General features: G+C 32.9%; 2 protein-coding genes across 2 annotated transcripts; one reads left to right on the top strand and one right to left on the bottom strand.

The window, feature by feature from the left end:
- Positions 1–5168: 5168 nt before the first annotated feature.
- On the top strand, positions 5169–8073 carry LOC125202010 (kinesin-like protein KIN-5B). The gene is made up of 9 exons (XM_048100321.1): positions 5169–5542; positions 5722–5805; positions 6438–6507; positions 6594–6667; positions 6843–6896; positions 6958–7029; positions 7111–7272; positions 7351–7458; positions 7725–8073. Exons 3-9 carry the CDS (start codon positions 6498–6500, stop codon positions 7746–7748), a joined length of 504 nt encoding a protein of 167 aa, XP_047956278.1. The 5' UTR covers positions 5169–5542; positions 5722–5805; positions 6438–6497; the 3' UTR covers positions 7749–8073.
- A 650-nt stretch (positions 8074–8723) lies between these two features.
- Positions 8724–13615, bottom strand: LOC125210258 (phosphoenolpyruvate carboxylase-like). Its single transcript, XM_048109823.1, has 11 exons — positions 13486–13615; positions 13032–13222; positions 12243–12634; positions 12049–12133; positions 11722–11944; positions 11502–11605; positions 11297–11384; positions 10969–11123; positions 9882–10880; positions 9417–9803; positions 8724–9329 (listed from the first exon to the last, which is right to left on the bottom strand). Exons 2-11 carry the CDS (start codon positions 13197–13199, stop codon positions 9036–9038), a joined length of 2895 nt encoding a protein of 964 aa, XP_047965780.1. The 5' UTR covers positions 13200–13222; positions 13486–13615; the 3' UTR covers positions 8724–9035.
- Positions 13616–18631: the final 5016 nt, after the last annotated feature.

Here is an 18631-nt window from a genome sequence, read left to right as displayed (position 1 = left end):
ATTATATTGTGATGTTTTAAAAAGGGTTGTCCCCCGAAATTAACGTGGGGGCAAGAAATTAAATTTAGGGGAAAAATTAAAAAGGACAAAGGGGAACTTTTTTTATCCCTACAAAGTGGATAAAAGTGCAAATTATTTTTAAGTGATATTTTAAGAAAAACTTTGAAAAATTTCGTTGTTTATTTTAAATGATGTTGTCTTTGCAAAATGTTTTGTGTATGATCCTTTTAGGTTTTTGGGGTGAGGCCAAGTGAGTTGTGAAAGATGATATGTGAATTGGGGCCAAATGAGGGGGGTGTCCCTGGACTAGTGTACACGGGGGACCCCATGGCCCGGGGGGGCGGGGCGGGGGCCGAAAAAAGGTGGCCCCTTCCCGGCCAAAATGTTGATGTGGCCAGAGAACACCATCTCTACGGCACAAGATTGTTAATGTGACCGTGAGAGAACACCATCTCTGGCACAAGATGATCGGGAAAGGCAAAAAACGGGAAAAAAATGCCTTTGGGGGGAAAAATGATTATTAGTAAGCTCGGGTCTTTTTTAAAAAAAACCCCCAGTGTTTCGTGATAATGGCTTGACAATATTTTTAAAAGTATATTTGTATTTTTGGGAATGTGTTCCCGAGTACTTTTCTCGGCCCACATATATTTCTAAATGTGCGGGTTGGAAGGATGGTGGAGGAAGTCTTATTGAGACAATACATTTTATTCGGTCGGGTTAGGACTCTCCCCGGGGGTTCATGTCTCCAAAATGGAACCGCGTTCTTTTCCTTTTCCCCTATGCATCTTAAAAGACTCAAATTTTATTTTTGGGGAAAAATTTTGGTTTTTTTTGAAAACTTTTTCAAACAATTACTCGAGTTTTTTATAAGCAGTATCTTATTTTTGTATCGGCACTTGATTAGTCATGTCTCCAACCTGTTTGATTTTATTCTCCCCACTTCTTTCCCCCTTTTTTATATCCCCCTTTTGTCACGGTTCCCCCCTTTTTGCTATCCTTAACAAGTTGGTTGTGACATATAAAATATTAAACGAGATCGGTAAGAATATGTTTTTTTTTTTTTTATGTTCAATTGTAACTTCCCAAAATTATGAATTTATAGAAATTAAAATTTTAATAAAGTAAAGAATTAAGCTAACAAGGAGTATAATATTTTCTAAAAAATATTAATTATATATCTATAAAATACGTATTAAATAGATGAGTTAAGAACATACTCCCAAAAATTAACATCCAAAAATAAAAAATTAAAAAAAAACAAAATTTTGGAAAGTAAAGAATAATTTTAAAATTTTGAAATTCTTAAAATCAAAATTGTAAACTTAATGAGTATTTCATTTTCTTGTAAATTGTTGCATGTTACAATTAAAAGAGCTAAGAACTCTAATATTCTAAAAAAGAAAAAAATAGAAAATATTTATTGATCTTTAAAAGAATAAATAAATAAGTTATTAACATGCGATTATTTTTCATCGGGGTTCAACATAATTTTTTTAAAAAACCATAAACACAAAAACCAATTAGTAATATTACCCATATATCACATTTAATTTATTGCTGTTTTAGTGGGACGAAGGGGAAAAAAGGAAATTCGGTTTATTTCTATGGGACATAGGGAGTATTGTATAAAAAAAAAGAGAATATTTTTGGATATATTAAAAATTAAATAGATAAGATAAAAATGTAAAGTTTAATCTATTGGGCAAAGTCCCAAGATATTAGAATTTAAAGAAATCAAATTTTAGAAAAAAAAAATTAAAATTATAAAATTTTTAAAAAAATCAAAACAATACACTTATTTAGTTACTATATTAGTAGTATCAACTTTTAATTTGTTGGATGTTATGGTGAATTGAGCTAAAAACTCTACTATTTTATAAACATTCTTGTGAATTTAAAAAAAGACGAAATTTTAAGTTTATTGATATTGAAAATTACAATTTAATTATAGTAGTAATTATTTTTTTAAATCATATACTAGTATAAATCTGATTATTGGCACTTCAATAGTATTTAAAAAGCAAATTTTTAATATTAAATATAAAATTTTTAAATTTTTTGTTACTATTAAATTATTTAAATCAAAATTTATACGGTAGTAATATTTTTTTTATCATATAAATCTGATTATTGACACTTCAATAGTATTGGATAATAATTTTTTTGTACTTCATAAGCTTTATTTGTTACTATTAAATTATTTAAATTTAGATTTAAAAAGAATAATTTGATGAGAGACCCCGATATTGTTCATTTGCTACCAAATAGATCTTTATTTAATATTTTAAAATTTTGAAGATATATTTTTTTTAAAAAAAATGCAATAAAAAAAAAATATTATTCAATCATATTTTAAAAAAAATTTTATGCAATATGAAAAAGGTAACATGGAGATATTTTTCCAAATTTTTAAAAAAAAAACTCTATTTATATATGCTATACTCATGTACGATGAATAACTGAACCACAAGGATAGTTTGATTCAGTTTTTTTTATTTTAATGCACAATTTATATCTTAATATGTACTATTCATTGATTATAGAATTTGTTATGTAGATATTGATAAAATAGCAAATAGCTAGGTATATATGTTTAATGTATATGACGGAGTAAGACTGCAGAAGCGGAAGCATATTTCTTGTCATAGGGAATTCACTGTATATATATACACACTAGAATTGTACCAAACAATTTTTTTTTTTTTGTAATTCAATAAAAAAAAAAAAAAATTGCCTGACTAAATTATATAAGAATAAAAAAAGAACTATTAGTAAATTGGAAGTTATCAATTATGATAAACATTAAGAGAGTTCGAATATTAAAGAACAATAGAAACATTATTTTGAAAGAAATAATGAGTTTTAATTGAAAACACATTGATTATTTTAATCGATAGAGGAGTAAGAATTGGAGTATTTGATATGGAGATATAATTCGATGAGATAGATTTAATTGATGGAATAGGAGTAAGTATTAGATATGGAGATTTAACTTGATGAGCTAGAGTTAATCGATGGAGTATGAGGATTAGATATGGTGAATTAATTTGATGAGATACTTAAATGTTAAGATTAACTAGTATAACACCCGCGCTATGCGCGACTTAAAATATCTTCCTTCTACTAATTTGTCATTGTGAAAAAAGAAAATAAAATAAGAAACAATGTCATTATATAAGATAAAAATATATATATATATATATATATATATATATACACTAACATTATGTTGAAATTGGAAATTATAAATTTAAATAAATTCGAAATGAAATCAATATGAAACATTTATTTTTTACGATATTTAATATATATTGTCCTTAAACAACATATACGGTAATGCTAAAATACTGTCAATATGAAATAACCATAAAATATTTAGTATAGGACAAAAAATACTCGGAGGATAATTAGTATTATTATAAAAAAATGAAACTACAAAACAATAAAAATATATATACAAATATTGGCAAAAAATTACATTAGAACAACTTAAGTTTCATAAGTTATGAATAAACTTATTTATAAACAACTAAAATATTACAACAAAGAATAGCATAATAATGAATAGTAACTTCAAATCGCCACAACTTCTTTCCACCACTATCTCCCTCAATCTACCACCAATTCAACCTCATGCTTGTTTTTTTATTTTCCTCCTCAATCTCAAGTGGATGATTTCTGTATGTACGCCAAAAACAGTGTGACATTTTATGCTCTTTATCTTCTTTGCTTCCTTTTGACATTCCCTTGACTTTGGATATTTTTTTGCATGACAACTATAAAAGTGGCGAAGTTCGAGACGAATATAAAAAAGAATTAGCTATGATTTATCTAGTATTTATAAAAAAAAGAACTATAAACTCAAAAGATAACACAAACTAACATTAATATAAAGTTTAAATAGTATGAACTAATATCACGCACTCCGACGTAGAATGAGCCTCAAAATAGGATTTAAAAGTTATAATTTTCTTTCATATTCTCAAACAAGACTCTTTGTCCATAATTTCCGACTTGCATTTTTGGCTCTTCACCTTTCACTGTCTCTCATAGGTGATAGGACTATAGCTCCACCGTGTCCATATACCGTTCAAATATAATTATGAATATGTTATTTGTCAATGAAGCTAGATCTTATCCTCTTGGGATTAACTAATTAATTAGTATATGCTGTCATGCACCACATGCATCTTATAATTATTTATATTTACACACAATTATCAACGTTTATTGTATTCCAAATTAAATATTTCATTTTCCACATTGGCTGGGCTAAATATGTAAATCTCGAGGAATAATTAAACTACTAAATATAGTAGTATACTTTAGTACTTTGAGAAAGGAAGGCCAATTTAGTGGCAATTATTGATCATATTTGAGTTAATTAGATGGCTCTATGTAATTATTATATGCACCTCGAGATTCACCAATATAGTTAGGGAAATTGGTCTCTAAAATCATGAACTTTACCTAAAATTTGGTATTTTCCATAAATTTTGAAATTGGTATATAATATCATGAACTTTGCATTTTGTTTGGTATTTCCCAAACTCACTCAAATAAAATATTTTCATTAAAATCTTATTTAACGTAGGCAACCGTGATATGTTTTATAATATTTTGAACCACTTTTTAACTTCATAACATGTAGGAAAAAAAGTTACGTTGAAAATCACGTTGATTTAATTGTGTGAAGTATGATGAAAAAGCTTCGTAAGTTAGTCAAATATAGTAATAGACATGTCGTGGGAAATACCAACAAAATGCAAAGTTTGTGATATTATATACCAATTTCAAAGTTCATGAGAAATACCAAATTTTAGACAAAGTTCATGATTTTAGAGACCAATTTTCCATATAGTTAAGCAAATTTTACATAGCATATTTTATGTTATTAAAGAAGACGTGTCCCCATTTAATTGATTAAAACGTTCTCTGTCATTTGAATTATAAGACCTCTCAATAACTGCACAGTTTAATGGTTTCTTTTAAAGAGACAAATTACCTTTAAAACGCTATCATGATTAATTACCCTATCATTTTTATTATTGCTGTCATATGTTCGAGTTATGGTGAAGTTTCAACCTTGAACTCCTATTCTCTTTAATTCATATTTAATTTAATTTGCAATTGTAATTGTAATTTATTACTACCACACTACAAAAAAAGCGTGTGTTTGCGACCAAATATTGGCGAGCACACGCTGATGCTCGCAACTTTGCGAGCACAATGGAGAGCACATGTTACGGTGCTCGCAAACAATACTACTTGCAGAATTTTCTATATACAAATAAAGGGCTCGCAAATTAGCGAGCACATGTAAACTGCTTCAAATTCTCTAATTCATTTGCATGCTATCAATTCCCGCTTATTTGGAATCAATTCCCGCCGCTGTTCTCAGATCAGATTAGATCTGCGCTGCTCAGCCAACCGCCACCGTTCAATTCAACTCTGCTCCGCCACCGTCCAATTTAACTCTGCTCGGCCACGTTCAATTCTCCTCTGCTCCACCACTGATCCTCCGCCACACTCCAATTACTAAGTAAGCATTGCCTAATTGCTCGAAAATGTATGATTTTCAGATTTGTTTTTTCTGATTCCGTAGAAAAACTTTAATTCCTCGTCGTCAAGACGTACGGATGAAGTTACAAAGACATGTTCTTCGTGAAATTGAACTTCTAATAGCAAAAATAACATATTGAACGTTATTTGGATTGCTAGAAACAATTCGATAACGGCTTAAGAGGACAATTGAATCAATATTCATTTCGAGCAAAGTGTAGGAACGAATACCAGTTTCCAGAGGTAAAACGTTGTCTCTGTATCCCTCTGATCTTGTTTGGTAACATATGAGTTTGTTATGTTTATAATAGCACGCCAGCTGCTCGACTAAATGCTCAAAGGTATGTTTTAATAGCTATGGTAATTGAGCTCCATCATACTAGAAAATAAATGACAGATCCTAGTATTTACTATTTACTGTTGTCCAATATGAATAAGGCTAGGTGAGCTCAGTACGGGTCGTTTATCATTCAGAATACATATGATAGCTGTGCAATGTGATTTTGTTGATTATAAGTTAAAATGGTTGTATTTCATAAAGCTAGTGTGTCACGGACTCAATATTTCGTTGGATGTTTAATCATCCTTTTGAGATCCTGCTTTTTCTTTCTATAAAAGGAGGATAGAGCATAGTGAATTGTATTGTTAAATTTCTGATTGTGTTGATGTACTTTGATCAATGTGTTAAGGTTCACTGTTCTCATCTCTATTATTTGACTGTATTTTATAAGCTTGGAAATGATAAGTTGTTTCTCTTACAAATGGAGCAAGGCAGAGCAGTCAATTGCTTTAGCAACTGCTACTGATGCTACAATACATGTATCTTATTGAAAACTTCAATTGGTGCATAAACCAAATTACATTCTGTTTTGAAGGCAAACCAAAAAGTAACCAAAACTGTGCTGCTTAAGGATTTATATGTGGAAATTGAGAGAATGAAGCAAGGTTTTCTTTTTCTTCCTTGCCCATGTAATGGTTTAGATTAGTCATGCATGTTTAATTGACATTTACTCTACTTCGAATGTGTTCAGATAGTCGAGCAGCAAGAGAAAAGAATGGTGTTTTTATTCCACATGAGAGGTTTCTCCAGGATGAAGCAGAAAAGGTCAGTTGCTAACAGTAAACAGCGTAGCTTAGTTCTGGAACTACAAAATTCTTTTATGTTGGAGCTTCCAGTCTTATTTCGCTTCTATGTGCTATAAGTGAGAGTATCTGAACATGATGTAATTTATAGATATCTAATTTGTTTTAGTTTGTTGGTTAATGGATGACACTTGCAGGCTAAAAATGAGAGAATAGAACAGTTGGAGAGCGATCTTAATGAGAGTGAGAAGGTAAATTTTTACTCGTTTCTCATTACTCTTTTCTCCAAATAATTTCGGCTGACTTGTCTAGTTATGCAGAAAGTTGATAAATTCCGTGAGCTTTATCTCACTGAACATCAAAAGTGAACTTAAAGACTGCAAGGTAATAGAGAAGATAGAACATTGGAAAATATTTTACTTTGTGAAAATTTCTAGTCATTCAAATTATCATGCATTTTTCCAGAGGAATCTTGAGACGACCCATAAACTCTTAGAAGATCTAAAAGAGAAATATAAGATGGCTCTTTCCACACTGAAGGTTACATATGCACTGAAGACAAAAGCATCTTCTGATCTGGAAGAATTAACATCTGTGATGCCAGCCCAAACTATTGTTGTTGAGAATGTACGAAGAATCTAATCGTTACTTGAATATGTTCATTGTGTATCACCTATAAATATGTTTCCTTAATTGTCTATGCAGTTCTTCCAAACTGCTACCTTAGAGTCAAAGGAAGTACTTTCTGACATTCAGAAGTCCTTAACTGAACAGAGAAGGATGTTGGCTTTCTCTGCCCAACAACATACGGAGGTTAGATCACTTGATGTAACCCAGTGGTTGGTCATTAAGAAACAGTCTTCATTGTTTGTGTCTCTACTTGATTAGAAATGTCCTTTGAATAGATTTGAAGTTGGTATGTTTTGCTTGTTTGGACATGTTATTGCAAAAACAATGATATTTCTCCATTGTGACAGAACTCGATGGATAAAATTACATTTACTTTCTACATTGATTTGAGTTTAAATTTAGAATACTTTTGGGATTATGAAGTTGGTATGTTTTGCTTGTTTGGACAGATGCATTACAGGCTAATGGGGTAGAAGACCAAGATTATGATGCCATTTACGTTGAGCTTTCTGGGGAGACGAAGAAGAGAAAGCAAATTCCCGGAGCCGGTTAGGCACTGAGCATTTACTTCCCATATGATACCAGTTGTGCGTAGAGTTGCAGAAGCAAAATGCAGCATTGCATGTAGAGTCAGATAAGCAAAATGCAGAGTTGCGTGTGGAGCTAGAGAAGAAAAATGCGGAGGTGCTAGAATAGTTGAAGAATCTTAGTCAACAAGTCTACGAAATGAGAAGTCTTATGAAACTAAAAGGAAGTGTAAAACAATATCATTAATATTATGTAATATTTGAATTTTGTTACTCTTTAATTTCATTATATTATAATTTTTTTTAAAAGTTATCCAGAAAATAATTTGTATACCAAAATTACTAATTAAAATAGGAAAATACAGAATTTATGATTTGTGCTTGCAAAATAGTCCAAATTTGCGAGCAAAGCATAGGTGCTCACTAATTTGCGAGCAAATTTGTGCTCGCAAAGAGTCCAAAAGTGCTAGCTAATCAAGGTGCTCGCTAATTTACGAGCAGAATTGGGTGAATTGCAGGTGCTAGCAAAAGTGCTCGCAAATGGTCTTGTGCTCACAAAAAGTTGTAGCAAATTTGCTACAAGCCTCATAGCTAGCACACATAGTGCTCGCAGCCTGCTCGCAAAACTGGGTTTTGCTAGCACATTGGTGCTCGCAAAACGCCTTCTTTTTTGTAGTGCCACATTTATTAAAATAGAAAAATACTAATCATAATAAAAAGGGAAAAATATTTTAAAAAGCAACGATGAAATTAAATTGTAAATTGTAGTAGTAAATAGTAAAGGCATCAACTCTCTCGACCACTCCAACGTCTTGAGCAACTGTTTGGCTCCCATGTATAAGTAACCTTGCAAATATCACACTACGCATTTCGTTTTATTGTATGTGTTTGTGTGCAAATTCTTTACTCTGTAAATAGAAATAAGATAAAAAGATAAAATTCATAGAAGAGTTAAAAAAAAAGGCCTTAAATTAAGGTCCTTTTCACAAATGCCACTTTCAAAGTGACATTGCAGACCTTATTACATTGAAAAGGAAAGGCACAATAAACTAGTGTCATTTATTGAGATAGATAGATCAGACCAGGCTGAAAAGACGCATTGTGCAAGAACAAGAAAAAGGAAGATGATCAACACTTTTTTACGCGGTCGATCATAGCCTAACACAGTGAGGAACGGGAAAACGTCTCAGGTTGGATGAAGCCGGGGATGAAGAGAAGAAGACGCAAGTTAAATTAACCGGTGTTCTGTAGTCCAGCAGCGATACCCTTCATGGTCAAGATGAGGGTGTCTTCGAGCCCTGGGGCGTAGTCGCTCGTTGGGTTCAGCTTGACGAGCTCATCAGCAGGTTTGGATTCCATGTACTCCTTCGAGATATGTGGCCTCAGCTTCACATGGTAGTGTGGGTCGCGGATTCGCTTCAGTGTGTACGCCTGGGTCACGTTCAGTGTCGTGATGTAGGAATCACGGAGACGAAGCCGTTGCTTCAGGTGCAGGTCGCCTTCGAGAAGATCCTTGTGCCCGGCAATCTGTCAAGAAACAGGGAAATTGATCAGATCTCAACATGAATTGAAAATGTTGTGGAAATCAAATCAAATCACTATTAGATAGTTCACCTGGAGCAGAAGAGTCTGTGTTTGCTCGTAGTCGGACCTCAGTCGCTCGCCAAACGACCAGAGGTCTTCGGAGACGAGGAGTTTGTCGTACAAGGCAGCAATGCCTGGGTCTCCCTTGGCGAACACCATTTCAACCAAGTCGATTTGGACTCTGAAGAAGGGCCAATGATTGTACATATCTTGCAGCGTTTTGAGGCTTCGTATGTCCTTCTCTATGGCGTGTTTGAATCCTGCTCCGAAGCCTAGCCAGACGGGGAGATGGAATCTGGTCTGAGTCCATGCGAAAATCCAAGGAATGGCTCTCAGCGATTCGATCCCTCCACTCGGCTTCCTCTTGGATGGACGACTACCAATGTTCATTCGACCATACTCTAGCTCCGGTGTTGCCTAAAACAGTTCATAAATAACGTTATATTCACAAGTGGTATACCGTATACTGAATTATAACGTTTTGTGGACACTTACCAGGCGAAAGTACTCAACGAAACGAGGCTCCTGGAAGACGATCGACCTGTACTTCTCAGTGGCAATGACGGCAATCTCATCTAGAAGAGTCCGCCATTCTGGCTTGGGCGAGACAGGGGGACGCATACCATGCTCCAACGTGGCAGCAGTGAAACGCTGGAGTGTTCTAAAGCACAAGTGCTCCTCGCCAAACGATTGCTCGATGACTTCTCCTTGAACTGTGACACGAAGAGATCCGTTGATCGTGTCTGGTGGTTGGGACAAAATAGCAAGGTGAGTAGGGCCGCCTCCTCTTCCCACAGTCCCACCTCGCCCATGGAACATCGTCAATTTCACTCCGTATTTCTTTGCAACTTCAACAAGCTGCTCCTGTGCCTTGTACAGCTGCCAGGCCGCTGACAAACGACCGGCATCTTTACCAGAGTCCGAATACCCAATCATGACTTCTTGCTTGCCGTTGATTCTGTTTTTGTACCAATCGATCGAGAAAAGGCGTGCGACAGCAGCTGGTGCGGCTTCAAGATCGTCCAGTTTCTCAAAAAGTGGGACGACTCTCAGAGGATTCTTCACATGGCATTCACGTTGCAGAAGCTCAACTGCAAGCACATCAGATGCTGCGGTGGCCATGGAGATAATGTAGGCACCGAAGCAGTCAGATGGAAGTTCTGCCAAGACATGAAACGTGTCTAAAACGTCAGTAATCTCTTCGGTTTTTGGTAGATCAGGACCAAAGAGGGGCCTTTTGCTGGCGAGTTCCGACAGCAGCCATTCTTGCCGTTGTTCTTCTGACCAGTCTCTGTATGAACCTATTTCCAAGTATTGGGTAATGGCATCAAGGACGTCGGTGTGCCTGTCTGATTCTTGCCTTATGTCGAGTTTCACCAGTGAGAGGCCAAAAGTGGAAACTTGCCTCAGGAAATCGAGAAGGCTGCCATCAGCAATTGCTCGATCACCACTAGCACAAAGAGATCTGTAGCAGAGCTCAAGTGGCTCCAAGAACTGCAAAATGTCCATGCTAATTGAGTAAGTCTGCACATTCTACGTATTAAGGATGATTCGAGTGACATCGTGAAATTTTCTCAAATACCTGGTCGATGTTGGTGTAAGTTGAATCTTCTGAGATCTCAGAGATTCCTTGAGCGAGCAAATGACGAGAACGCTCACGTGTCTGGTAGAGCTTATCCCTCACGTCACCAAGAAGGACACGGTAGGGCTCGCTCGGGGGGATTGTTTTCCAGAACTCTGCACAACAAGGAATATAAAGAGTCATAAATTTCATACAGCGCTAGGGATGGCGTCGAATGCCAAATGGCCACGGAAACCAATCGGTATACAAAAACCAAAATGCACTAGATGCCAGTTCCACTCAAAATCAAGAAAATAGATGGAATCACTCATGTGAGTTGGTTGGCTACCTATGTAATGCTTGGCATCTCTTTTAGAAGAGGTGAGGAGTTCATCAGCTCGACCACGAAGCTCATCACTGCAGCGCCACATGGACAACTGGAGAAAGATTGCAGAGTTAGATGAAACAGAATCTTAAATCGTCTTGAGGAATAGCTCACATAACAAAAGATTCTAGATTTCTACTGAATATCTACAATTATAGTAACCATATACCTCAAACATGAGGTCCTCAATTTGTGAATAGTACAAGTTTGCAGCCATCATTCTTGCCAGCAGGCAAACATCCCTAGTGACTTCCGGAGTTACTCTTGGGTTTCCTGCAAATCGTTAAATATATAGTTAAACATAGTGACGGAAAAATAACATAATGCCCTGTTATGCATAGTTAAATATCACCAAATCAAGAAGAAAACATAAAGCATCGAAGCTATACCATCACGGTCTCCACCCATCCAGGAGGAGAACTGAATCAGAGGGGCGTTGTAAGGAACACGTTCATCGATCCCGATATTCTTAAGGGCAGTATCAACACGGCGCAAAAATTTGGGTACACCTTTCCAGATTGTTTCATGGAAGTAACTCATCCCCGCTCTCATTTCATCTTGGGGAGTAGGGGGAGTCCTTCGGATCTCATCAGTTCGGAAAGCAGCTTGAATCTATAAACATACGGACAACATGTAAGCAATTTATACAGCAATAGGCATTGCATAACATCACTTTTTCAAACTGCTCTCAAAAATTAAAGGTCTTGATAATTCACCTCTCTTTGTAAAGCCTCATCAAGCTCCTGTTTATCATCCGGAGTGATGTCTTTGGCATATAACTGAGCTAAGCAATTCCGAATCCTGAAAAAAGGACAGGTTAAGTCAACGAAAGTCGAAGAGAAGATTAGTCCAGATCATGAGAAAAATGCAATTATTAGTCCAAAAGCATATAGCAATCAGCAGATCCAACCTTCCGTGCTTCTGAAGCAGCGACCTTCGCACAGACTGAGTAGGATGAGCGGTGAAGACCAGATCCACGGTCTGATTCTTCAACGCGTCAAAAACTTCCTGAGGAGACTTCTTCAAGTCAACCACAAGTCTCTTGAGAGTCTCTTCGATGTCCGACTCAGTGGTGGCAGAGTTTTCGTCGGTGTAATCCCCCTTCTTCTTCTTGTTCCGCCTGCGGTAAGCAATCTGGACCTCCTCGGCCAAGTTGGCCAAGCTAAGCATGTGAGAAAATGCCTTCGCCACAACAATCGAATCACCCGGATCCAAACTTGTCAGCACATTCCCTAGCTCCTCCAGCTTCTTCGGATCACGCTTATTCTCGTACTCGGCCGAAAGCTCGTAGCACTCTTGCACCTACAATGATGGAAGAGAAACATGTTTCAACTCACTCCATCAAACCAAAACACTCTTAACAAGTTCATACTATTCCCAAATCACAAAAGAAAAAGTGGAATTGATAAACAAGCTTCTAGAAACTTCCAAGACCTGTGTTTACTCATTTTCAAATCAAATCCAAATCACAACAAGCCACTCTTTTCAAATCAAAACAACCCCCAAATTCAAAACCACTGATTATCAGAATAATCACATAGCTCAAATCTTCACAACAATTCTCACATCAACACATCAATAAAACAAACAAGATCAGATTTTTACACTAAAAAAAACACCTAATTCAGTCAAAACCCCCAAATCCAGATCTCCAAAACCAAATCGAGAACAAAACAAAGCCAAAAACACGGTGTTGTACCGTTTCCTTGAGATCCTCTCCATGCAAATCCTGAAGAATGTCGAGAAACCGATCCAGAAGCAGAGCATCATACTCAACAAGCTTATCATCTTCAGAGACTTTCCCAGGAACCAAGAGCCGCAGCTGGGCATCAATTGACGCCATCTTCTCCAGATTCCTCGTAGCCATCGCCGCCGATTCAACTCCCAACTCTAAAAAATTGATAAAAACGAAGTCAATTTGAGAAAACCTAGAAACAAAAAAAAATTGATCGCACAAATCACGGATTCAATCAATTAGCGTGAATGTAGCGTCAATGGAAGTCGCAAAAAGTGAGCTTCATGCAAAATGTTTGACAATCGCACTCAAAATTGATCAGTTTTACTACTATTTATGTACAATGATTGCAGATTTTTGAGTTGCTGTGATAGTGGAAATTGAAATTGAGGTGACTAAGAGTGAAATCACAGTGTACCTGAAGCTGGGATGGTATATTCTTGAGCGAGAAGGGGATCGAAAAGTGAGAGGGTGAAAGAGAATGTGATTTAAGCACAAAAGATGCAGGTACAAGAGCAGTTATATATAGGTACAAAATGTTGTTTTTGGTGGTGAATAAATTAATGGAGTACTTTTCTTGGACAATTCAAAACAAATAAATAAATTTACTATAAAAAATTATGGAATTTTGTTAAATTTGGTGAGTCTGATTTTAAAAATCAGATAGTAATCATGAAATTGGATTTATTATCAATTATTATATGTGTAAGATAATTATCAATTATCATTTGCTGGTAAAATTATGAATTAATAAGTTATATATATGTCAAAAAAATATTTTATGGGATAATTGAAAATAAATTTAAATTTAAATTTATATTTACTAATTTTTAATATTGCGAGACAGATTAGAATTTGACTAATAAAGAATGTTTTGGACATAAGAAAAAGAATTCGGTGGGGTTGTAGTATTGTTCATATTATACACAAAGTTTTATGCAAATTTTGTTAGATTTGGAACTTCATCTCTATCCGTTCCAAAACTCCCATTTTTCTATACTATTATTCATCCATTTAGATAAAATATTCTATTAAAAAGTTAATACTTACGTTTCTTTTTAAAAGTAGAAAATTTTAAAATTATATGAGTTTTAAATTCAAAATTAGTAAAACAAAAGAGATTAAAAGAAAAATGTATTAGTAGAAAATGAAATTCACCTTATTATAAAAAATGAAATCTCATAAAATAGAAAATTTTAAATTTTAAGGGATGGACCAAGAAAGGAAAAGGTGTTTATTTTTGGGAAATTGGTCTCTAAAACCATGAACTTTGCCAAAAATTTGGTATTTTCCATGAACTTTGAAATTGGTATATAATATCACGAACTTTACATTTTGTTTGGTATTTCCCACGACATGTTTATTACTATATTTGACTAACTTACGAGGCTTTTTAATCATACTTGACACAATTAAATCTACATGGTTTTCAACGTGACTTTTTATCCTATATGTTATGAACTTAAAAAGTGGTTTAAAATATTATAAAACATATCACGGTTGCTTAAGTTAAATAAGATTTTGACGAAAATATCTTATTTGGGTGAGTTTGGGAAATACTAAACAAAATGCAAAGTTTATGATATTATATACCAATTTCAAAGTTCATGGGAAATACTAAATTTTTGGTCAAGTTCATGGTTTTAGAGACCAATTTCCCTTTATTTTTAGTACAAGTTGAGTATATTAAATTGAGTACAATTGTACAATTCAAAGTAAATGCAAATTATGCAATAAACATTTGTTTCCACAAATAGTAGTAGGTTGCATATTCAGACTCTTTTACAAATATTTAGTTTCGTGTATTGTCACTATTCGTATTGAATAATATTATAAATACAATACAAGGGAGTTTATAATCTGAAGTATCTAATTTAAATATAATGCACGGTTTTAGTTTTAATCCACACGAAATTTCGATTTCGGAACTTATTGTTGCATATCAATTTTAACTACCATTAATTGCTCTTTTCCAATCGATATTTAAGTGAGATGTTTTCAATATTTTCTTTTCATTTCAATTTAATAATTTGACTGATTAAAGAATATGCCTTCGAAGATGCTTTTAGAATATTCGTCGTTGTCGATAGTTTACATATGACTTTACCAATAAGATTCTAAGAAGAAAATAGTGACATTGTTATGTACTAGGAATTCAAACTCAATTTGTCTTTACTTTAAAATAAAAATATTATTCTATACGTATTTTTTCTTAGAATAAAAGTTTATCAAGTACAAGCATATATAATGCCTCTAAATTTTAAAGGTTATATGCCTATAAATTTACGAAGAGTAGATCATTTTTAGTTTGTCATGCACTTTTTAAAAATTTGACTGATAAATTATGGAATTAAATCAAGCTGAAAAGGAAACTCAAAGGGAAAATATATATAGATCGAATCACTGTCAATGAGGATTGCAAACTCAATGAGGATTGCAAACTCTATGTTGTTGATAAAATTAAATTTATTAACCAAAAGACAAAAAAGTAAATTTTACAAGTATATTTGATATATATAATTTATACCCTATATATATATATATATATATATATATATATATATGGAGATGATCAAAATAAGAATGTCCTTAAATCCAGAAATGCAGACAAAATCTTGGCCCTAAGATGATAATCTATTGGTCAATAATTAACCTAAAACACGGAAGGTCATAATTAAGTAGTTTTAGGTCATATTATAAGATTTTGGTTTATGTCATGTTAAGATCATTTTAGGTCATGCTTTGTTAGCATGACCTAAAAATAAACTAACTATGACCTAAAAATGCCCTACGTATGAATTGTTCTGCGTTTCTGTATTTAAATCTAGTCTTCATAGATCAAAACCCTATATATATATATATATATAAGGATGTGTTAAAATGAAAACTCATCTTAAAATAACACCAAATGTCAACTAGGGGGTATTATCGTCAATAGCCTGCACATCAAATGTCAATAGCCTGCACATCAATAAATACTTTTTTTAATTTATTTTTTTTAATTTTTTTTAAATTTTTTATTTTATTTTTTTTAATAAAAAAATATTTTTTTCAAATTTTTTTTTTGTCAACTACATATACTCCCTCAATTCCCTCATAGTTGAGTCATTTTTCCATTTCGAGAAGTTCCCTCATAGTTGAGTCATTTCCATATATAGTGAGTTTTTTCTCTTTCTTACTTTAATCTCTGTTGCTTTATTCTCTCTACTTTATTCACTTTTCACTTTATTCTCTTCTACATTTTTCTCTTTCTTACTTTTTTATCTATTTATTTAACACACTCAACATTTCTTTCTCCGTACCGAAATGTTTCGCTTCAACTATGAGGGAACATATGGAGTGCAAATCATGTCAACTACATATACAATTCATGTCAACTACACATCAAATGTCAACAACTTTATTCAATAAATACTTTTTGACATAAATTGTACATGTAGTTGACATGAATTGTATATGTAGTTGACATGGATTTTATACATAGTTGACATTATATGTGTGTAGTTGACATGAATTGTATATGTAGTTGACATGGATTTTAGATATAGTTGACATTATATGTGTGTAGTTGACATGAATTGTATGTATAGTTGACATGAATTGTATGTATAGTTGACGTGTAGTTGAAAAATAAAATAAAATTTAAAAATTAAAAAAAAAATTTAAAAAAAATTTAAAAATTTAGAAAAGAATTTATTTTTTTAAAAATTTTTTTTTTAAAAATGTTAAAAAATAAAAAAAGGTTAAATTAAAAAATTTAAAAAAATTATTGAATAAAATGTACCATGATATTACAATTCTGCCTTTTCATAATTAACTAATCTAAAAATATTTTCTATATGACAAAATTTGGACCACTCATTTAATAAAAATGAGTGACTAATATTGCATCTCATTTCTCAATTAGCATAAAAAATCTCAATTAATCAGAACCGTATATACGTGACAGTGTATGATTTATTGATTGTTTTCAGGCCAATATTTGCGATGGATGAGAATTGATGGATTACTTTGATTTGTTTTATTTGCTAGTTTTGGTTTCTTGTTTATGTAATAAAGTAATTTTTAGTAGAATGCATACTTGCGTTATATTTTTGTTTTTATTTATATTTTGAATTGTTTATTTATAAATACACTGAACACTCGCTATCTATTTGTCAGATAATTTTGTAGTGTATAAATACACATAATAAACTATTAGTACTCCATATGTAAATAAACCGTACACGTAAGCACAAATGTGTCCAATAAAATGCTAGCTAGATTCCTTGCTATTGGGTAATTAAAGGAACTATATTAATTAAAATAATACAAATAAATTGTTTAAAAAATTTAGAATATCCAATTTAGTACATACCTTTATTCCCTAGTGTGGGACTAATGTATCCTTTCTTTACCTCTCGAGTCATTAATTTTATACCAATAATTTTCATATGGAGTATTTCGTAAATTAAAACCTTTTTTTCTTACTTTTAAAAAAAGTACTCCTAATAAAATAGAAACACGAAGCATAATCCGTAAATTACAAGTTGAATTGATTACTTCCTCAAAGTTTGTCACTAAGGTCTCGTTTATTCCCTTTAGGGGGAAAAGAAATATTTAATTATAGGTATGTTAATTGAAATATTTAACTATTTGAAGTGAGATATTAATTAATAAATTGATTATATATAATCGTGCAATCATCACCTAATACATGATGAAGGGAATATATCCTTCCTAGCATAAAGACGAGTCTCATTTTATAAGCAATTATTTTCCTACCTATGAATCATGATATACAACCAAGTGTCACACTTAGAGACCATTTGTCTTAAAAATCATGATTTAGAGGGAAATTTATAAATATTATGCCAACTTTGAAAATTTTAAACCATTATTATTCAATTATGAGCTTGTAAGCAAAACCAATCAAGAAACAAAATCAATTTGGAGTGACTCATACATAGGGGTGAAAGTTCGGGTACCCGCCGGTACCTAAACCCGAAAATTCGGATACCCGAATCCGAAATCTCAAAAATATCATACTCAATACCCGATCCGTATGTGAATTCGGGTACCCTAATACCCGATACGGGTACCCGAACCCAACTAATCGGGTACCCATAAACCCGGAATTGTTATATTTAAAATTTATTCTTTTATATAAATTAAATTGTGATGAGAATAGAAATTATTAAAAATCACACAATACTTATACTATTTATTGACTATAATTCTATATTATATAAAATAGACCTTAGACAAATAGACACTACTTAATTTTAAAATAATTTTTTTTTTTTGGTATAAATTGAAACATAAAAGGGATTATAAAAGAGATTAAAATAACTTTTTAAGACATTAAATGAACATGTAAATAAAATGGAGAAAGCATAACTAATTAACTATATATTTTCAAAAGATAACAAGTACGAACATAAATAATGCAACATGAACCGAACACGAATGTAAAGAAGAGAGCAAACGGCAAAAAGAGAGCAGCAGCAGCGGCGTGAAGGAAACTTGAAAAAGTGAGGCATGCGAAAAATTTATAAATCTACAAGTGATTAAATAAAGTTACC

This window comes from Salvia hispanica, chromosome 1 (assembly GCF_023119035.1).
Source record: "Salvia hispanica cultivar TCC Black 2014 chromosome 1, UniMelb_Shisp_WGS_1.0, whole genome shotgun sequence".
In the NCBI taxonomy this organism is placed as follows: domain Eukaryota; kingdom Viridiplantae; phylum Streptophyta; class Magnoliopsida; order Lamiales; family Lamiaceae; genus Salvia; species Salvia hispanica.
Note: the sequence above shows the minus strand (reverse complement) of the source record. Positions and strands in the feature narration are given on the sequence as shown.